Source organism: Seriola dumerili, unplaced genomic scaffold (assembly GCF_002260705.1).
Source record: "Seriola dumerili isolate Sdu_G_001 unplaced genomic scaffold, Sdu_1.0 BDQW01000191.1, whole genome shotgun sequence".
NCBI lineage: Eukaryota > Metazoa > Chordata > Actinopteri > Carangiformes > Carangidae > Seriola > Seriola dumerili.
Genome location: NW_019174446.1, coordinates 381,240 through 403,720, shown reverse-complemented (window position 1 = coordinate 403,720; position 22,481 = coordinate 381,240). Strand labels below are relative to the sequence as shown.

The 22,481-nt window shown below is 43.0% G+C and overlaps 1 protein-coding gene across 2 annotated transcripts; it reads left to right on the top strand.

Annotated features, from left to right (window-relative positions):
• Positions 1-21,580, top strand: zufsp (zinc finger with UFM1 specific peptidase domain). Of its 2 annotated transcripts, none has more exons than XM_022753671.1 (12): positions 1-64; positions 3,007-3,550; positions 3,624-3,725; positions 3,961-4,020; positions 5,469-5,564; positions 5,673-5,782; positions 8,769-8,937; positions 13,779-13,967; positions 15,768-15,933; positions 17,897-18,060; positions 20,363-20,583; positions 21,429-21,580. In XM_022753671.1, exons 2-12 carry the CDS (start codon positions 3,016-3,018, stop codon positions 21,474-21,476), a joined length of 1,860 nt encoding a protein of 619 aa, XP_022609392.1. In that variant the 5' UTR covers positions 1-64; positions 3,007-3,015; the 3' UTR covers positions 21,477-21,580. The 2 variants fall into 2 exon arrangements, with proteins under 2 accessions (XP_022609392.1, XP_022609393.1); XM_022753672.1 differs by lacking the exon at positions 1-64 and adding an exon at positions 774-1,035.
• Positions 21,581-22,481: the final 901 nt, after the last annotated feature.

Below are 22,481 nucleotides of genomic sequence, written 5' to 3'. Positions count from 1 at the left end.
AAGAAAGGAAAGTAAAACGTACTGACTCTTGTCTCCTGTCTGAACTGAGTCCACTGCTTTGACCGTGAGTAGATTTTCAGCGTATGATTTTGATAAAGACCTGAGTGTGAGTCGCTGTGAGACATACCAGTGGTCAGGTAACGTTGCATGAATCGTTGAGTCTCCATTACTCCAGTCACACATTTCACAGCGCCTGGAGGTTTTAATTGTCTCATATGCCAAACTCTATTCAAAAATCTGCTAAGTTATGATAGTTTCACTTATGGCAGGGTTACACACTTTGTAACATTTACTGACGTCATAGTAAAAACCTGTCTTTATTTCGGCACAAAAGACCACTCGTTTTAGAAACAAGTTCATGTTTTAGAAACAAGTCCTTGTAGTTTTAATTAAGCAGAGACACATTAAATTAACTTCATTCGTCAGTAAACAGATATGATCAATGATTAATTAAAGGAGAAACCTCAGTCAATGAGGAGAAACAGGATGACAGTGTTTCCATTCACAGGTCACAGGGGTCACTGATGGTCTGAGGATGGAAATGATGTGAATCATATGATGTGATCTTCACAGTCACCTGATCGTAGTCCAATTGAATTATGGGAGAAATTGGAGCAACGTGTTAGACACTGCTCTCCACTACCATCATGAAAACAAATGAGGGAATATGTTTATGAAGAATGGTGTTTGTCCTCCAGTAGAGTTATGGGGCCAGTTGAACAAAACACCTTAAGTTAATATTTTCCTCACAGTCTGAGTTAAGGTTTCCTTAAAATTTGCACAAAACACCCTTAAGTCTTCTACTTAAGGTTTCCTTAAAATGTTAAGTATTTAAGTTTTTCCACCTTATCCTGGCCTTATACTAAAGGAATCACTTGAAGTCAGTTAAGCCGTTGCACAGGAGACCATAGCAACCAAACCGAGGAAAAAAACTTAAGGTACCTCTGATTGTATCTTAACCGCAACATAGCTGAGTCGGAAGAACCCGATGGACACCTTCAGCAATGAGGAATTAATTTTTGTGAGACAATATAGGTAAGATATTTTACCATTGCAAAATCTCTTTCATTGCTGCAAATACCTTAATGTTTTCCTTAACAAAAGAAACTGTTTAAGTGATTCTGTGCAACAACCTTAAGTAACTCCCTCAGCTAAGGAGAAATTTCAACTTAAGTGTTATACTTAAGTAGAAAACTTGTGTGTGTTTTGTCCAACTGGTTCCAGAGACTTGGGGAATCAATTACGAGGAGAAGTGAAGCTGTTCTGGAGACACGTGGTAGAACAACACTTGACTAAGACACTTGTGTTGGTCTTTAATCTGTCATCTCTAGGTCTCCTTTGTTCCTAAACAGCTCCAATAAAGTCTGGTCAGATATGCATTCAATAATATTTTGCTGCTTTAACAAATGAACGAGAACTTTCTAATTCAAATACAAGTTTGTATCTGCTCATAATGATGAGGAATCGTTTCCAGCTGATCCCTTAACAACCTCTGTAACTGAAAAGTACTAAAAATGGCCTCTCTCTTGGAAGCCATAATTAAGCACTTTTGATGTTTTGTCAAATGTTTGTTATATTTTATTAGAAATTAGAATTCATTTACACAATTTTGTATTTTCATTCTAAGTCTAGTTCAGCTGATGATGACAACCAACCTCTGCTACAGGCAGTGTCACCTAAACATTACTATTTTCAGTACAGATTGGTACACTTTTTTTGATTTATTAATGTAACCCATTTTGTCAGAGGAGTCACCTCCATGTGGAATCAGCAGCTTCTTTTCAGCTGACAAACAGTTGCTGACCCCAGCAGGTTCACACCAGCTCCAGCCACATGCAGGTCCAAACAACAACCAGTAGAGGTCAGCACTGATCAGGACCAGAGACCTCAGCATCTTCCTTTGTTCCTCAGTGTCACCATATCATCTTACCCGAGAACAAATGAGACTCCAAAATACAAATACACCAGAGGCTGATTGCACAAAACACCTTAAGTTAAGATTTTCCTTAAAGTCTGAGTTATGGTTTCCTTAAAATAAAAACAGTTGCACAAAACCCTTCAGTCTTCTCATGGTTTCCTTAAAGTGTTCACTTAGGTTAAGATTTTCTCATTAAGTCTTAAATTTCAGGAATCACTTAAAGGAGCTATTTGTAAGTTTTGCTATTGCTACATATCTAAAGTTAGCATTAACAGTTGTTTACTTAACAGTCTAGAAGAAACATTGCAACTTCATTCCTTTACTCACCAAGAGGTGTCTCCAGCGGTGGAAAGCAACACCAATGTCAGCCTGACTCTTGTTTTCCTTTTATTTCTATCACTTCTTTTCATCTACTGAAGTTAGCATGCTAACCACCTAGGTCCAGCCAACCTGTCTCGTCATTTTCCGATACCGAGTCACTGTTGTGTCTATTCTGCCCTGAAAAAGCAGCACTCTTGTAAATGCAACGATTGCTCAGGCTCTTGTCAGTATGGGTAAGTAAACAGCTGTTAATGCTAACACAAGTCATGTAGCAATAGGAAAAACGTACAAACAGCTCCTTTAAAGTCAATTAAACCGTTCCTTAAAAACTTATGACCAAAGTTCACTGTGGTGAAGTTCCCATCAAAGCAACAGGAGGATGAGATAGCAGAGAGCTTCTTTAATGTTACCCACTTTACAAAAGTGATAACGGGTATCACAAGCACTAAAACAAATGGTCTCCATGGAAACAGTAGAATTTCAGTGCTGTAAAATCTCTTTCATTGCTGTAAATTCAGGAAACGTTTAATGAGATTTTGTGCAACACCCCTATGTAACTCCCTCAGCTAAGGAAAACTCAAACCTTAAGTGTCATTCTTAAGTAGAATACGCCAGGGCTTCATGACCTCCTGATATAATCAACAGCACAGTAACTGTGCCTTAATAAAGTGCACCTTTCCATACTCAGTGCTTTGGACACAGCTCTGTGGATACTCTGTCTATAATTTTAGCCATTTTGTAGGAAAGAAACCTGTGTTTGTCTGCAGGCTGCAGCCATGCTGACCTGTCACATCTGTGGAGAGGAGGTGCTGCTGGCGGAGGACATGAAAACACATCTCCTTCTCAGCCACCTGGAAAACGACATGCGCTGCCCACTCTGCTCCCTGTCTGGAGTGTCCTATGATGAACTGTGTTTCCACATCAGCTCTGCTCATCCAGAGCAGCAGCTCACAGCGCAGGGTGTGGCCGACTTCACACCCAGCTCTGCTGTAACAGACACGGGTCTAACTGAGAGCCAGGAGCCCCAAACCTCTCAGTCCTGCTTGGCTGGGGGCAGCTGTGATCCAGCTGGTGGAGCAACACCCACCTGTGCCTCTGGCCTCACAACAGACTCTGGGCGACTTCAACAGAATGGTACACCTGAAAGTGGGTGTTCATCGCCCAGTCAAACTGGACCCATCCCCTTGACTTTGATATCACAGAGTCCTGAAACTAGGCCAGAGTCTGTCAGGCAACGCCAGGAGGACAGTGACGGATTTAAATCTGAGCATAACAAAGCTAAGCAGAAGCGTCTGTCTTCACCGAGAAAAGGTGATTCAACTTCTTCCAACTTTGTTTCGTATTGTAAAGTTAGCGTTGACTTGAACTGTCCTGTATTTTACAGAGAAGCTGTTCTCCTGCCCCATGTGTGCCCTGGTCTGCAGCAGCTGTTTCATCCTGCAGGAGCATGTGGAGCTGCATCTAGAGGAGCAGCACTCAGCTGAGGGTAACTGCTTTGCCTCTAAGATCTGCATCTGTGCTGCTGTGTACAGAATGTACACTTCAGACACTCGCACCTACTGTGATGCATGCAGTTAATCTGTAGCATCTAGTCCACAAATACCAGCCCAGTCAGCTGAGATCAGAGGAGACACAAGAGCTCTTTGTTTCTAAAGGTTAAGATGCCCTAAGCCACACATATGAACATGATGTATCTTTATTCATGTCTGCTGTTTGTTCAGGGGCAGCACTGGAGGCGTGTTCACCTGCCATGACATCACCATCATCCAGCCATGTCTCAGGTGTGTCTCCTGTTCTTCCCTTTGTTCTGGCAGCTGATCTCTGCCTCTGTACAAGACGTTTGTCTTGTTATCTGTGATGATATGTGGTTCACACGTTCATGTTCCCCTCAGGATGAACTGTAGTGACTCTGACTGACTTTCTCTCTGGTGCCACCCTCAGGTCAAAGTTGACATTTTTCTCTGCCTGCAGAAGGAATGACTCTCCCATCAGACCCAGCTGTAGTTAGTTCAGTGCTAATTAGTGCTTATTAACAAATGTTAGCATGCTAGCATGCTAAATTAAGATGGCGACAAAGGTAAACATCATACCTGCCAATCATCAGCACGCTAGCTTTGTCATGGTGATGATGTCCAGTCTACAGTGTTGACAGACAGAGAGCTTGTTCAGTTGTTCTTTCAATGGACAGTGTTCAGTGTTTCAGATGTTACACCATATCTTGTACTGACGATGATGATGGTGGTGGTGGTCCTGACATCACCATGGTCAAGTATCCTCTCAGCTTTTGTCTCCTAGTTTAATATATTATGTGATAATGTTTTTTCAAGTGAAGTTTTCACTCACACACACACACACACACACCCCTCAGGTGATCCGATCACAAGTAGACTCTAGCTCTAAGTTCAGGTGAACGCACCCAAGACGCATCTGAGATCGGATCTCTCAGACCACATTCAGAGGTGGTCTGGACCACATGTGTCCACATTCTTTCAGCAGTGTGAATGTGTCCTGGGCCACACTGAAGGACCGGCTACTCTACTGACGTCCTCTGTCTCAGTCTGATTAGTCCAACACAGTTTGTAATGAACGGGAAATATTTTACTGTTTCAAATAGTTAAAACTTTATTTCACTGTAGAGCTGTGGGCAGTGCAACGATTCACTCAACCCCTCCGTGCCCCGCTCTCTTTTTGTCTCTCACTCACAAGTACATTGACAACAAACATGTCAGTTGAATTGGCTAAAAACAACAACACATACCTGTTTATTTGCATATAAAGCAGCAAGTGAGATCCAGTAACAAGTTTTCACTGGAGACACGTGGAGACGCATTTTAAAGCCAGGTGTGAACTGACGTACTCAGAGAGGACCACTTGTGATCGGGTCACTGAAGACGCATGGTAATACCAGGTCTGAACAGGGCCACACACACACACACACACACACATACACACACACACACACACGTGGTCTGTTTTGAACTGACTTAATCTCACACAGTGGATCCAAATGGATTTACCTACATGTGACCCTAATTGGTCCCTCTTGTAGTCCATCTTTGTTCCCACTGATCCATTCTGAAGACTTGTTGTCTGAGTATAAGAGAAACTAACAGACTAACTTCTCTCAGATCACACTGGACCAAGGTAAAGACCATTAGCTCATCTGTCTCAACCCTCATATAAAATATGTATGACTAGGCTGACATGGAGTTTCCGCTGTGTTTTGTAGGAGAGAAGAGACTTGAGTGTCCCATGTGCTCCGTCGTCTGCAGTGACAGCTTCTCTCTGCAGGAACATGTGGAACTGCACTTAGACCACGGAACAGGTGGGTGTATGTTACATCATTCACTCAGCTCCCTCTGTTAAAATCCTCTGCACAGTCTCTGTCTGATCTGTTGCCCACTCAGCCTGTGGTTTACCTGTGTTGCTGCAGGGAGTCCAGGCTCAGACCTGCAGCTGGCCACGCAGCTGCAGCAGGAGGAGGAGCAGAGGAGGAGGCAGGAGGAGGCCCAGCTGGAGGCAGAGGAGTTCAAGAAGCTGCAGGTCTGGATTCTGCACCACAGAACACCTACTGTGTGTTTAGACAGCAGTGCATGTTTGTTGGATTTTAAATGAGTTAGTGACCATGACAGTAAACAGTACACTCACGCTGGTGAAGAGAGTAAAACTGTAGCAACAGTAACATTTGAGTTGCTCTGTGTATGAGGACTGAGGCTCCTTCTTTCATTGTTTATCCAGTCATACGCTGTAACCTGAACCCTAAAGTCAGCACTTTATCCACAGCCAGTGTTTTATTTCACTGAGCCGGAGTAAAGATCCAGAACAATAGAAAACCTGTCACTGTTTCCCAGCAGCCTCGGTTCCAGTCATCACACAGTCACAGAGTTTCATCTCAGCTTTATTCTGAACCACTGACATTAAAACCACCAATTTATCATGTTCAGCCTGGAGTATTTCCACACATCATTAACTTTTCAGGGAAAATGTAATAATCACAAGTCCAATCCTGTGAGCAGAGAGCAGAGTCTTCACACTCCTTCTCTGGAGTAGTGTTTGTAGATTTCATTTTCATGGATAAAGTTGACATTTCTGCTGATCAGTCTAAACTGAATCCTCCATAATGACCCAGTGAAAACATCTTTTTACAAACTTTGCAAATGTATTTATGATATAAATATAAAATTCATAATTTCTTACGGCTCCAACGTTAGCTTAGAAACAGAGTCAACAAACAACTAGCTTCCAGTCAGGTCTGATGATACAGGACTATCGTTTGACTGTCTCCACACTTTGTGTCAGAGCCGGAGAATCACATATAGTTTACAGTCAAACTACACTAACAGTGTAACGTTAGTAACTTCATCTACCAACATGATGCTGGTCAGTCGTGTGTGTGTGTCACCTCACTGTTTAGTCTGATGTCCAGATTTATTTTATATAGTCGGATCCCCATTAGCCACCGTATTGTAACAGTGGCTGCTCTTCCTGGGGTCCCCGTAAATACATAAACAATTCTTCAATGACAACAGATACATCAATACACATCCGTATCATTCACACTCACAGTGAGACTCACAAGAACGCAACACACGACCCCTGCGACGCACAACAACCAACACCAACTCTAAACCCATCTAACACACACAACAGCTCTACTTAGTCATTTCATTTCTTAATAACGGAGAAAAGAAAACTTTTCACAATTCAGTCCACTAAGTCACAAAAAAGATAAATAAAAATAATGATAATGGGATGAAATAGCTCCTGTATCCATTTCCATTTCAGAAAACTTAACAAACATAAAAGTCATAGAGCCTGATTTACTAAGATCCCAAATGACTAAATCCCTAAGTACAAAATGGCGTGTTTATTGTAACATATTGCACGTTTGGTTGGTGTACATTTTGCAGGTGATCAACTAAGAATAATTGCGTAAAATGACAACAGGTGCAAATGTTAGGCCACACAAACAGCAGTATTTAAATGAGGGTTTTGCGTGTTCTAATGGTTTCTGCCATGGAGAGTTTGGACGGAAAGCAGGATGGCGGCAAGCACAAAATGAAATTAGATCCAGTGGTCTGAATTATTTTTCCCTCTTACATTCCAAAAATGTTAACACAAGTGAGAAAAACTGGTTCTCTTCGTAGTCATTCATTGTGCCCATGTTCTCGTCCTCGCCGTAATACCAGCAGCCATGTGTGCGCAATGCTGGGCTGATTAGCACCAAATGACTGTCAGGCTCAATCGCAATGTGTGTGCTGAATTAACTTATTTGCATTTTCTCCTCCCAGTGTTTTGCACACTAGGGCAGAAACGCCCCATATTACATATTCATTAAGGCAAAAGTACTGAATGGTCAGCGCGTGTTGTGTTGCACATTTGAAAGACGCAGTCCTCAGTGTGCACTGTTGGTAGATCAGCTTGAACATCTGTTTTTTGGGTGATATCAAGTTTTCACAAGTTTTTACACACGCAAACTTTTAGTAAATCAGGCCCACAGAGTTCTAGACTATTCCTTGTGTAAACAAATACAATATTAACTTTTTAAAAAACATATTGTACTATTTTCTGATGTTAAGAAACTTGGTAATGAGTTCCAGGCCACCATTGCTCGATGTTTTACCGTTCTCTGTGTTAAATTAGTTCTACATGGTGGCAACAGAAAATGACGCTGCCGAGTAAAATAATGATGTCTATCTGCAAAGAATGATAAGTTACTATATAGTATTTGTGGGGTTTTAGTTAATAATCCTCATAAAGTGACTAGAGAGTAACGCAACCTGCTTTATTCTGTGCTGCCTGTAACATGTCCAGATGATGACCTGCAGTTGTGAGAGCAACATGATGCTGACTGCAGTTCAGCCATAACTCAGGGTTTCCTGAGTGTTTCATGCAGAACCTTTGAAGTGGTCATAGTGACGCACAGGTGTGATGCACAGCAGACTCAGTACAGTCTGTGTGTTTGTTTATTGAGCTGTGGCAGCAGTTCATCCATACGATCAATCAAACCAGTATAACTCTCACACAGCCACGGGCAGAGACACTGAGGTCATAGATCCTCTGAGCTGCTCTCTGAATGATAACTAACCTGTGGGCTTATGGACCAGTTCTACACACTTGAATAAATAGTGACTACAGGTCTTATGTAAAAAAAAAACAAAAAAAAAACACTACAACACAAAATTAAATACAGTGCAGCAGAGAAAGCAAGTCCTTTTTAATTCTATGCTGTTCATTTTATTTTAAGAATCAAATATGGCATTCTGTCAACTCCACCAAACTATATGAAACATGGTTAAATAAGGAAGTATTCTGTGGAGGGGTACATAAATTTCAAAATAAGAGTTGCCGTGCCAATGGAGGGATCCCTGTTTCGAGACCCAGTTGAGAGGTTGAACAGTCTCCTGATGTCTCCTCTGTGAGTGTATGTGGTGCAGCAGCACATGTCTGCGTGTGTGTGAACTCTCAGTCTTATGCTTTCACAAGACTGCAGTCATCACCCTGACCTGTGTGGTATGTGCCTGTGCAGAGGCAGTTTGGTCTGGACGGCAGAGGGGGCTACCGCAGACAGATGGAGAGGACCATGGAGAGAGCTGTGGCCGGGGGCCGCATGGGCCCCGCAGAGTTTCACTGCAAGAGGGCCGAGATGATGGAGTCTCTGGCCTCGGGGGTCGATGACAACAGAACCAGAACTCAGGGTATGTTTGCTGTGTAAAAGCAGCACAGACAGACTGCTGGTCTAAGGTTTCTGTAGGTGTAGTCAGCTCAGTCCTGTGACAGTCCTCTCTGTGTCCTCCACTGAGGTTTCATGCTGATACAGACTCTTTTATTACTGAGGTCATGTGAAGTGTGTGAACATAAATCTGCTGCTGGTATACTTTTCTTTTCCCATCTCTCATTAATCTCTTACAATGGAACTTACAGTAGGTAACTCTCTCTGATAGCCTTACATGGATCAGGTGACAATAAAACACTGACCAACATTTAAAGCTCCATATTCTCCTCTTCTCCTGTGTTTTATCTGAAGTGATCCATAAGAAGATATATTTGTGGTTTTAAGAACCAAAAACCATCTCAGTGTAGTTTTACATCTCCTCTCTCAGGCTTCTCTCTGGAGCTCTAGTAACGACAGGTCGGTGAGCCAATCAGAAGAGAGGAGGCTCTGAGCTCTCCCTGGTTTTAAGGTTCAGTTTCTGAATACAGGCTGTGTGCATTTCTCTGTGGACTGAGGCTTTGATACTTTCACAGTATTAATATAGAACCTAGACCTGATCTATAATCAAACAACACATGGACCTTTAGACTATATGAGACAATATTCTATAACAGCACAGTTCATCCAAAGTGCTTCACATAAAATCAAATAGATGAAGATGACAACAATAAAAGGACGTAGCCAGTTCACACCAGCAGTTATGATCCCAGAGATTCAAGTTTTTAATACAATTCACACACAAAAACTCATTAAGACTCTGGAGTGACAGAGGGAGTTCACTGACGCTGCTGTGACAACGAGTCTTTGTCCTCATGTGATTCTTATTTTGATGGAGGAGCAGCACAGAGTCTGGTGTCTGACCTCAGGTTTCCAGCTGATGTGTGCAGGAGTCTTTGTAAACAGTGGATCAGATCGTACATGTGACTCTGACAGTGTGAGGGAGACGGTGCAGGGAAGGGGACACCTGGTCTGTCCCGCTGCAGCTGAAGGTGAGATAAATACACCTGTGTTACTGACGATCAGGAAGTCACAGTGGGTGGATGTGAGTGTCTCTATACTTATGTCAATGGGATATTTCACTTTTTCCTTTTTAATTCATTTGCAAAAATTTCAGTTTTCGCTTTAAATGAATTTGAATGATTTTAACTTGAAACAGCAGGACCCTGTGAGACGGGGACATTCTGAAGACTTTGTGAATGGACTGTGTGTTTCCAGACCTCAGACTGACAGTTGGTGCCCTGCAGCAGGAGGCCTGGTCCTGCCTCATTGAAACAGTCTGTCAGGACTGTTGACTGTATGTTCCTGCCCGTCAGCAGTGTGTCAACTCCCTGTTTCAGTCCAGGTCTTTATCCTGGACCAGTTTTTCAGCATTCCCTCAACTCTCACAAAATGTTCCTGGAGATAATCTCTGTCATTGTGTGTGTGTGTGTGTGTGTGTGTGTGTGTGTGTGTGTGTGTGTGTGTGTGTGTATTATTTCACCTAATTACATGCTTTGTTCAGCTGCTTATACAAACTACTGTCAGCTCAGTAAATCAGATGAACATGAACAGCTCAGTGAGTGAGTCATGCAGAGGGACAGGTGTAGAGTAGGTCAGTGTGGGTGCAGCATCAGTCTGTGTTGTATTGTTGTGGTACATCATGTGAAGGCAGGACAGCTGACTGTGAAGGAAACCTGAAAAGGAGGCTGCTCACTAACCCCATTTGTGTCCTCAGCACAAATGACTGTCGCCCACTCACAGTGCTCATGTTTCAGCTCCAGTAGAGAGATGAACCAAAGGTCATCAGCTGGACTCAGACCAGGGACTTTCAGTCCAGGGTTGCTGCTTTAACCCCTGACCCACAGGGGCCCCTCCCCTCCTTAAAGCTCCATATTTTCCTCTTCTCCTGTGTTTTATCTGGAGTGTTGATCCATAAGAAGATATATTTGTGGTTTTAAGAACCAAAAACCATCCCAATGTAGTTTTACATCTCCTCTCTCAGGCTTCTTCTCTAGGAACAACAGGTCGGCGAGCCAATCAGAGGAGAGGAGGCTCTGAGCCTCTGAGCCTCTCTTCTGATTGGCTGACTGTTTTCTTAGTGGTCAAATAAAAATACAGCAGATTTCAGGTAAAACACTCAGAGAAGCTCTTTTCCACCAGTCAAAAAACACGCTAAGACTCTCTAACATCAGGCTTTTGTCTGCAATGGAAAATTGAATCAGCATTCACACCTGGGTCAAATGACTCTGAAGTAGATGCGGGTATTTATTGGCTGCGGCTCCGAGGGGCAGTGATGTAAACACAACATGCTCATTTTTGCCCCTTTTCCTGCTGTGACGTCTTTCGGAGCACAGACGCTGTAAACACACCTGTCACCTGTCCAGCACGGTGCTGTTAAACCAGAAACACTGCGGCTACACCTTCCTCTGAGAGTGAAGCTGCAGCCCTGAAATAAGCTTCAAAAACACACAATCACAGATCGAAGAGTCTCACACGGAGGCTCCGACACCTTTACAGGAGCACCAACCTGAGGATGAGATGTGACAGATCTGTTTCACCTGTTTGCACGATGGCTAGCAGCTCACTCTTCCTCCCCTGCGTTGTGTGTGTGTGCTCTGTGAGTGCATGTGATGACATCACTCCTTGTGTGTGTCTACAGTCTGAACAGAAAGGCGAACTCGACCGGCAGTGGAAAACGGGTCATTTGGCTTTTATTAGTGGGTTTACTAAGAGAAACCAAATCCTGCAAGGTTGGATGGCAGCTTTGTTGTGACATCACAAAGTTCCAGAAGTCCTGACGGCTGGTTTTAAGGCTCAGTTTCTGAATACAGGCTGTGTGCATTTCTCTGGTGACTGACGCTTTGATACTTTCACAGTATTAATATAGAACCTAGACCTGATCTATAATCAAACAACACATGGACATCTACCTTTAGACTGTATGGACCTTTTTAAAAACTTTCTCTTTACCCTCTGCTGAGCAGCAGGTTGTTTCAGTGATCTGACAGATGTACTGTCGACTCAGGATGATCCAACATTGTCCTGGAGCTAAACCAACATTTAAAATCAACATCTCCTCAGAGTCCTCACAGCTCCTCACTGCACCTGTCAGACCTCTCTCTTACATTCCTCTTCAGAGGTGATGAGTCAAGTTTAACTTTATTTATCAATGACTGGATCATAAGACAAACTCAGCACTGTGTGAGAAACGCATCCTCCACTTTCACTTTCAGTCAGTCCACGGTGTTGACACAGCAGTTCCCAGTTGCTATGACAACAGCAGGGATGCCCGGTATGAGGTTTAAATGTTTGGCACCACACTGTGTTGACCAAATGCAGGCAGGTTCACATTCCTGGTGGATGACTTTGTGATAAGAACAAAGTATTTATGCTGTTCACCTGGTGGTTGTCTTAGCAGCGTAAACACTGTCATCACTTGTAGGTTATTGTGATGATCCGCGCTCTCTATTTTATTTAATTTATTAAGTTTATTTATGCCAGGCACCATGTACAAAACTACGGTGGCCCTGAGAGCGCAATGCACCGCAAATTCAGAAAAACATCATCAATTTGACAACACAATGGACGTGTTTCCAGGGGACATAAAAGTGATGAACCTGGCTGGGACTTGTTCAATACTCAGTTTTGACTTTTGAAGTTAAAAGCATTGAACAAGTGCGTGCCAGACAGGTTCATCACTTTTTAGGTTTATTTGCATGTGTTTATGCGATATTTGTACCGGATTTATCCACCACCTGAGGACTGCTGGGACTGTCGTCACGTTTCTAGCCGTGCTACTTCAGATATATGTCCATATCTCCCTTTTCTCAACATCCAGGTGTCAATCTTGTCATCTCAGCTTATCAGTGCAGTTTTTAATTCCCTGCTGTCTGAGGGGAGATGTGCTCGTGCTCTTTAGAGTTTAGATGAAAGACGACAAGCATTTGATTGATTTGGTAACAAAATGGTTAAATCTCATCTCAACATTAAATTGATTCACATCTGAATCATCTGGTCTGGGACTGTGGGAAATACTGAGACAATGATCAACTCACTAAACAACAACTGACTAAATCTGATCTGTGTAATGTCGGACAAAGGTGAACAGGGACTTTAATTGTAGTTCTACACTTATTTTAATCATCATTTAAAGCTCAACTTTTAGTGAAAATACATTTTAAAAGGGTTTTAATTCTTTATTGAGTAAGGCCAAATATTCAGTCATTGGAGCCTGAATCAGTCACAGCATCTAATGGAAACAGAGCAACATGTTGATGAACTTCATCTTCAACATGAAGAGATAAAGTAGACAGATTCTTTTTGAATATAAAATTAGACCAAAGCTTAACTCTAAGTTAAAACTGTAGTTTAAAAGGGTTTTAATCTTAGTTTTGAAAAGGAAATTCATCTCCTTTTTAATTAAATTTTTTGTCTAGATTTTAGTTGAGTCAGATTCAGTTAAAACATTGTCACATACTTTGAAGGTCACATGTTAGATGCACCAGATGTCTGTCTATGTTTTCATGTCAGTGACCTGTGTTGAAACTGATCTAAGACTGGTGTCAGTGGTAGTGCGTGTATCACGTAGCCTGTAGCATTAGCTGCTAATTATCACCTTTGTACCTTGTCATTATGTCTTCATGTCACATAATTATGCGCTGTAAGATACAGATGTCATAAAATCAAAGAGGTAAATGATCCATTGAAGACAGAGTGTGTGATTGACTGATGTGTACACTGTCAGCATCTTCTCTCTCTCTCTCTCTGTGTGTGAGTCAGTCTCTCTGCTGAGCAGCTGCTGAGGTCACCTTGTCTAACCTGCGCTCTCCTCACCTGTCTGTGTAGGCGTGGTCACAGCCTTGTATGAATACTACCAGACTGAATGCAGAGACGTCGCTCACGTGTGGCTGAGCGCCGACACTGACCACTACTGCTCCTCGGCGGGGGATAAAGGCTGGGGCTGCGGGTACAGAAACTTCCAGATGCTCGTCTCCTGCCTGCACAGGATCGACATGTATCTGACCTGCCTGCAAGGTGCACCAGCACACTGTAATATCTGACCTGAGGTCAGCTCTTCACTGCCAGCACACAAGTCTGAGGAGTGGTCCCAGTGCAGACTGAAAGATATTTATCAGTATTCATGACTGTATGTTATATTATATTATAGAATAGAATAGAATAGAAAAGCCTTATTGTACTGTGCAAACTACAACAAAATTACAAGTGCTACTCCTGTTTGGTGCATTAGTTAAAACCATGAAAAGAGATGTCTTCACACACATTAATCCTAATATAAATAGATAAATATGAAGTGTCTCAGTGATTATCGCTCGAGTGTATGTGAACTTCTTCACAGGTTCTGTTGGAAACGGCTTCAGGAAGGAAACTGTTCATCAGTCTAGTGGTCAGGGTTAAATGACCTGTAGCACCTGTCAGAGGGCAGCAGGTCCGGCAGGTGGAGGTCAGGGTGTGAACAGTCTTTTATACCGTCTACTGGAGAGGTTCAGTGTTTATGACCCCGTGAAGAGTCTTTTTGCCTTTTTTATTTTTTATTTCAATCGGAATCATAGATAGCACTCGCTGATCAGTTTGCAGGCGTCTGGTAGAATAACATGAGACACCTCGATATAACTTAAAGTCAGAAATCAAATACTAGTCTACTAATACCAGCACCAACACATGCAGGCTGGGTACTGACGAGGAAGAAAACACTGGAGTAATGATAATGTACTGATGGAGTCAGACCTCTGGAAATGTACATTACACTGAGTTTATTTAGACAAGGTGAGTTAGCGAACACCAGAGCCAGAGGCATATTGTTTTCAGGTTGTCCGTCCATCCGTCCCCACCTTGACAAAACTTCTTCAGATTTGGCACAAACGTTCACTTGGACATAAAGATGAACTGATTTAGATTTTGGTGATCAAAGGTCACAGTGACCTCACATAACGTGGTTTTGTACGGAGGCCGTGAAGTGCAAATCACAACGACAAATAGGAAAACACAACAACAAATCGTTTTGTTTGCGTAGTTTTGGCCTTGTGAGCGCAATATCTCAGTAACGCCTCGAGGGAATTTTTTTTCAAATTTGGCACAAACGTTCACTTGGACTCAAGGACAAACTGCTACAAAACACTTTTTAGCCATTACTCAAGACGTCACAGCAATTATGACAAAATTTCACACAAATGGTTCATATTGTATATAACTCTGAATAAACAGGGAAGTAATCTGAAACTAGTCTGAGTGGAGGAGGCAGAGAATTGATTCTAGTCACTTTAGTGTGAACTTTGGTTTAAGTTTTGACAACAGAGAGGTGGCAGTGAAAACATGTGGGTCTACAGTGTAAATATAGCTGGTTAGATAAGTGACCAGCAGCTCATTATGCGAGGGGTGTGTCTGTGATGACAGCCACGCTCTGCACTCAGAGCACGTTATGTCTTGTCCTTGTTCTGCGTTCTGGTCCGGTGACACTATTGTTGTTGTAGAGATGCGTATCTGTTCCCGGTCCTCTGTGGTTTTCCTCCTGGTGACAACAAGACTGAGAACTTCAGGCTCCACTGTTTCTCAACAGGACACACGTCCCCCCGCAGGGGACACGTTCACCATGTAGAACAACAGAAATGATAGAAATAGTAGAAATTCACCATTAAAAAGACATGGTACAGCAGTGTCCAAAACAAAGTATTTTAGGGTGGATTTAAAAAAAAAAAAAAAAAACAGTGGATCACATGTAGATAACAATTGAGAATGAGTAAAGGCTGTTGCTCTGTTGCCTCCATGTCTGCGCCCGGACACACTGACGCTCTCCTCCTCCTCCTCTTCCTCCTCCAGAGAAGGCCGTGCCCAGTATCCCCCGGGTGCAGGGTATGATCGAGGAGGCTTGGAGAGGAGGATTGGATCCACAAGGTGCGTCCCACTTCAACCAGCGGCTGCAGGGAACACGAGCCTGGATCGGAGCAACGGAGATCTACAGCCTCCTCACCTCTCTGGGAATCAGGTGAGCAACACTAGACTCCGATTAATGTAGCGCCGACCCGAGGCTGCGTCACGATTCTTAAAGATAATAAAGCTGCATGTATTGCAGTTACAGCTGCTCTGTTTTCTGTCACTGTCACCTGAGTCTCTGTGGGTATTGCACTGTGGTTAAAGGAGAATAATGATCGTTAGTCGCAGCTGAGCTTCAGTCTGCGTCAGCGGGCCTGCTCAGTTTGTCACCAGTGCACCATTTCTTTTCATCTGCTAATGTGTCATGTTTTTTCACACTGTGCTGATAAGACAAGTCGACTTTTACATAAAACACACTTAACCTCCGGAATTTGGGAGGAAACGTGTGAAAGCAAGTGTCGCGCTTCAGACTGGCAGATACAGGACGCAGCACAGACTTTCAACAACTTCTCTCCTTCAGAGACGAAAAGAGACGCAAGACAATCACTTATTTATTTCTGCTGGAGGAAATCAGATGTACCCCACTGTACGCTGGATTAAACGGTTCATTTACTTTATTTAGTAAGACCAAATATTCAGTCATTGGCTCCTGAATCAGTCACAGCATCTAATGGAAACAGAGCTTGGGACCATTATACAATTACACCAAAGCAAAAGGTTGTGTACATCATGTGACCTCTCTCCGAGCCTGATGATATCAAGTAGTAGAAGTAGAAGAAGTGCAGTCTATTACGGGGTGAAATGACCTCTTGACCTCTGCTCTGTAGGATAATGAACACACTGCCACAGCCGCTGGTAGCCTGAGTGTGTACGATGCACAATGGGCTTCCTGTGGCTGATTTAAAGTTGTTGTTGTTGTTGTTTTTGTTTTTTTTTAAACATGAGCATTGCTTTTGTAGTTTTGTTCATGACTCAGATCTGTATGAACAACATGACATGACTCAACAGCTCTCCCCTGAAGAGCAGCAGCAGCAGCAGCAGCAGCAGCAGCAGCAGCAGCAGCAGCAGCAGCAGCAGCATGACTTCAGCATCACATGATTAAATGGTTATTTGCCCTAAACTGCTCCTCAGAAAAGACATGAACACAACCATTATGTTCCAGAGAATGTCACCGTATGTCCGTATAATTGTGGTCAGTAGGATAACTCAGAGCTCTGAATAAGTGGTCTGAAGTGAAACTGATGAGTTGTCCTTTAGAACTCCGACGCCTCACAGTCTCATTCTGCTGACTGATTTTTGCCACAATATTTTTACTTAAATTTTAACATCATGAAATACAGCCTCCAGCACTTTCACTCTGAACATAGGAAGGAATAAAAAATAATAATAATAAAAAACAAACAAATGCTCCTCTTATCTTAACAATTGGCAATCTATACAAACTGGGGTATATTAATTATAATGATACAAAGTACAATTGATTAAATAAATGGATAAATAAATACAGAAACTGCATTGTTCACAGTAATTAGTCACTCACTTGCTCGTCTGTTAAATCTTAATCCTTAACAAAATGAATGAAGGGCCTCCATGTATTCTCAAATATATACTGCTTAGCCTTTAATATGTAGGAAATCCTTTCTAATGGAAGGCTTGATAACGTCTGTCTGATCCACTGAGTCGTGTTTGGTCTGTGAATTCTTTTCCATAACAGCGCTATGCATTTTTTGGCATAAAGCAAACTGAGGTCTATGAGTGCTCGTTCACTTTTACTATAGTTATGTTTCTCTGGATATAAACCAAACAGAAAGAGTCTAGGGTCCAGTACAATTTGTTTTGAAATGATCTTTTCCATCATAACTCTTACCTCTTCCCAGAACATCTCTACATTGCCAAATGCAGTGAAACCAGGATCCCTTAGTTTCTGTACATTTTGTGCATATGTCAGGTATGTTTGTTATTGATGTAGTTCCATTCTCCTCACTTTACTTTGGATGACTTAACAGCTGTATGAGGCTGGACTGGGAAACATGTCAGTTACATGTAATCAGGCTGGAGCTGTTTGTGTTTTTTAGTGCTCGCATCATCGACTTCCACCAGCCGACGGGCCCAGGTGACACCCACCCCCGGCTGTTTGACTGGGTGAAGCAGTACTTCTGTCAGCCCAGCAGGAGCAGCAGCAGACTACCCCCCAGACTCATCCAGACCTCCCTGCCCCCGCTGTACCTGCAGCACCAAGGTACGCCCCAACACCCCGCCTCAGTCCCCCATCACACACTCTACAGCTGCACTGACACTCTCTCCTACCTGTGTCTTTACCTGGGTGATGTTCACACGCCTCAGCTGATCGGTTGACACATAAAAGTATGTGGAACAGGTCCAAAGCTTAAATGTCAGGTGTTCTACAGCCGTGGTTCTCTTGCTTTAGCTTCAGTCCAGTGAACCTAACAGCTGAGGAGAACATTAACCTGAACTGAGGAGAACATTAACCTGAACTGAGGAGAACATAAACCTGAACTGAGGAGAACATTAACCTGAACTGAAGAGAACATTAACCTGAACTGAAGAGAACATTAACCTGAACTGAAGAGAACATTAACCTGAACTGAGTTGTACTGCAACAAGGTGCAGTATGGTCTATTGTTTTTTTGCTACATTAGCTTCATTGCTCTGGAGAGGTCAGTGGATAATAACTCGTCCAGCTTGTAGTTCTAGCTAGAACTGTATTTTTGCTTCAGTCCATGTTCCACCTTCGAGGAGATCTGGGTTTTCCCCTGTAGTCGGTCCATTTATTTCTTGTCCTGGAGCTTTTGATCATGTCACACAGTCTTCATCAGATGTAGCTTCCTCAGTTCTCTTTGTGGCCAATCAGAGTCGACCTAACGTTGACCTGGAGACAGGTGACAGAACCGTCTCAGCTCATTCACTTACACCAGAGCTGCTGTGTGGAGTTTGAAGGATGTGAGTGATTACTATGCCGTGAGGGTCTAATGACAAGATCCAACTGAGTTGCATCTTGGGAAATGAAGGATCCAGTGTTTTTGAAGCTTGACCCACACAAAGGAGTAAAACCTCTGCTGCTTCAGTTCGGACTGTTATTTTGACAACTGTCTCTCATCAGTTCTCCAGCTAAATGAATTTCTTTATTTCTCCTTTAATACAGTTTTAGTGTGAGACTCAATCATTTCAGGCCTGCTGCTGCAGAACTACCAGTCAGATAGTGATCTTTCCTCTCTCCCTCTCCACTGCTTTGGCTCTTCTCCAAACAGATCCTTTACAACATTTTCAGAAACCTGGGAAGCGTGTTAAAGGCCAGGTAATCAGGTCTGCCTTCAGCAAATCTCTCTAATCCCTTCTCCTGATAACAGAGGTCAGGTTTCCTGTTTACATTGACATGTCTGACATCAAGTTTCTGCAAGAGTCGGGTTATTTCAGTACATGTAAACACTGAGTGTGGAGAGCAGGAGAGGCGGGGATCAGTTCCACATTTTTCACTCTTATGTTTGTTCTTGCTGATTCCACCTACATCTGTGTGTGTGTGTGTTGTACAGAGACGTTCACTCTGAGGAGAGTTGAGGAACTTATTCTTCAATCAGACAGTTTTATGGTGATAATCAAATGCTGGGTGCACCTCCTGGCTGGGGTTAGGATTAAAAACAGGGTTTTAGGGTGAGAGGTCAACATACTGAACATAGCACAGTGACTGAAGTGCCATTGTACCATCTGTGAAAGAGTACTTGTATTTGCTGCTGTTAATAATAAACCTGTGTGGGCTGTTACTTTTATAGATTATCCCTGATTCACAGGAAGTAATTGAGGACAATGTGTCCACAAGCTGATGGAACAAATAGGGAACTTTTCCACCAACTCATCTCTCTTCATTAGACACTGTCCCAGACACCATGTGTCAGAGGAGCTCAGTGAAGTGTGAAATGTGCAGTAGACAGATTTCACCACAGTGAGTGAGAGGCTTTAAGAAGGGCTTCGTTAGAGAGACCACACGGCAGCTGAACCGCAGATAAATACTGTGGTCACCTCAGGACGTGATCATTATAGTGTTCATATACAGGTTGAGTGTATAGATATATGTTTGTTTGTTGTGAGGCCTGAAGAATAACAGCATGTCATGACTCGGTGCAGTGTGACAGAGCTGTCAGCACAGTTCTTTAACTCCTCCTCATGTTAAACAGGCTCCTGCAGTTTTTATCAAACAAACAGGAGGAAACTGACTCTGTTGGGGACTATTTTCAGCAGCGGAATAATCCACATTTGGTGCTGTAGAGTGTATTTACAGCAGCAGGACGGTGTGTGTGTGAACTGTTACCTCCATATTTAAACAATATTGCGTCTCCCCCGTCTATGACAGCCGGCTTTTCATTCTACATCCCTTCAAGTGTCTCTGTTCAGAACAGCTTGAATCACATCTGCCTTCCAACAAAGTCGGAAATCACCTCGCAAGACCTAGTTCTCATCCAGCGTCGTTGTCCCCCTCTCCTCTCCTCTGCCTGGTCTCCCTCTCCTCACCCTGTGTCCTCCTGCAGGTCACAGCCGCTCTATTGTGGGCTTGGAGCAGAAGAAAAACGGGAACCTGTGCCTCCTGGTTCTGGATCCTGGCTCCTCGGCATCAGACACCAGGAAGCTGATGAGCAGGAACACCGTCTCCACAGCCGTCCGCCACGTCAGGAAGTTCCCCGGCAGCCTGAAGCACAAACAGTACCAGGTGGTGGCTGTGCAGGGGGTGTTGACTGCGGAGGAGAAACAGGTGAGACGGGTGACACACCTGCTGAGGGTCGGAGTGAAGTCGGATTAAAGGTGAAACTGGCCCGTTAGATGCTTCAGGTTGATCGTTAGTCCTGCAGCGATGCTCCTTCACTGTGACGTCATCACGAGTCACTAAACAAAGACCTGGTTGAAGGTCTCTAATCTTTGAATTAGAGGTTCAGTGAAGTTTGGATACACACTATAAATGCTGGGTTGTTTTAATAACCCAGCTGCTGGGTTCTAACATTAAGTTAAATATAGTGAGCCAGCACGATGGGTTGAAGATGCATCCCAAAATCACGGGCTGTATCGTTCTTCACAGTCCAACATTTTTACACGGTTTTAGGCCACCAAAAGAAAGATGATGAGAAACATCAATTTGAAATTAATTTTATAAAATTTTATAGATTTTAAATGTATTGGAACTTATACATGGCTAACTTTTTGGTTGTAGCAATAAAAGAATGGCTGGGACATTATGTGCTTGTTTCAAGAAGAAGAAGAAGAAGAAGTTAACTGACATTAAATAAGTCATTTAAATCCCAGTGATAGAGAGAACCCAGAATTTGGGGTGTTTTATTTTTTCATTCCACTTCTTGGTGGCTTTAAATTCAACAACATTTTTACCCATTTTTGGGGAAGAGAACATAACCCAACATGCTGCGGGTCACACCTGTAACCCAACCCTGCTGGGTTAAAACACCCCATGGCTGGGTCAGTCCCCCTTTTTGACCCATCACTGGGTTACCAAAACAGCTGAGATTGGCTTACCTTTAACCCCGCAGTTTTAGAGTGTAAATAAATGCTGTTTATCTGTGTATCGGCTCACTGTGTTTGTTCTTTCAGAGGAGCATCTTGAACTCCGGGATGTTGTGTGCTGAGCGGATCCCGTGAACAGAAACACACTTCTGCTTTTACTGTGAACACATCTGATTTACCTCTTTTATTTAATGCTGTCATTTTGTACTTTTTAAATGTTTTAAATAAACTATTTTCTCTCCATGCGTCCAGTCATATACCTTACACATCGTCAACAAGCGGATATATATTTGAGCTAAAAATAAGCACAAATGAAAACATCAAATATTTGTCAACGTAAGTAATTGACCTCCTGTGCACAGCTACATCATCACTCAGGCTCTGTCAGCTGTAGGAGTCACATGACAGGTTGAACAGAGGTCATGTGTGTGTAACCACAGTGTGATGAGTGGCTGTAAGTGAAGGGGCCTCCTGCTGTGCTTCATGAAGAGTTACGACATGTTTTCTAAAATAAAACAGGAACCTTGAGGCTGCCCGAGCAGAGGAGCTCTTTCACTGCACTTATCACATGTTTAATGAGTGTGTCTGTTCGTCAAGCTCAACTACAGTGAGCCTGAGGTGAGACTACACGTCATGGAAGTTGTATCAGGCAACTGCTCAGTCACTCAGCCTCTGACACAACCTGCATCATGATGATCAGGGCTGCGTTTAATGACTATTTCTATATTATTAACCTCGTGAATGGAAACATGAAAGTTTGCTCATCACCTTTTAAAAAAAGACAAAAACAGTCTGGTTTCATCACCATTGTCATCATTTGCCTCGTCATCATTTGCCTCTGAAGATTGTTAGTTGCTGTTAAAAGATGCAGAAGAAACTAGAAAGTGGATTTTGAATAAGTTAATTAACACAGGACGACTGACACGTTTTTACCGACAGTCAGGCAACGGACGGTGTGAGGTCACAGCTGTAGATGTGAACAGAACAAACGGTTTTCAAACACTGTGGGAGGTTTGTGGACCTGCAGTCCAGTCCAGAACCTGTACGCGGTCTTGACATAAACTGTTGCCCCCTCACAGTCCCACGGTCCAGATGTGCGAAAGCTGATCCTGCTGCCAGATGAGCCTCGACTGACGTGGG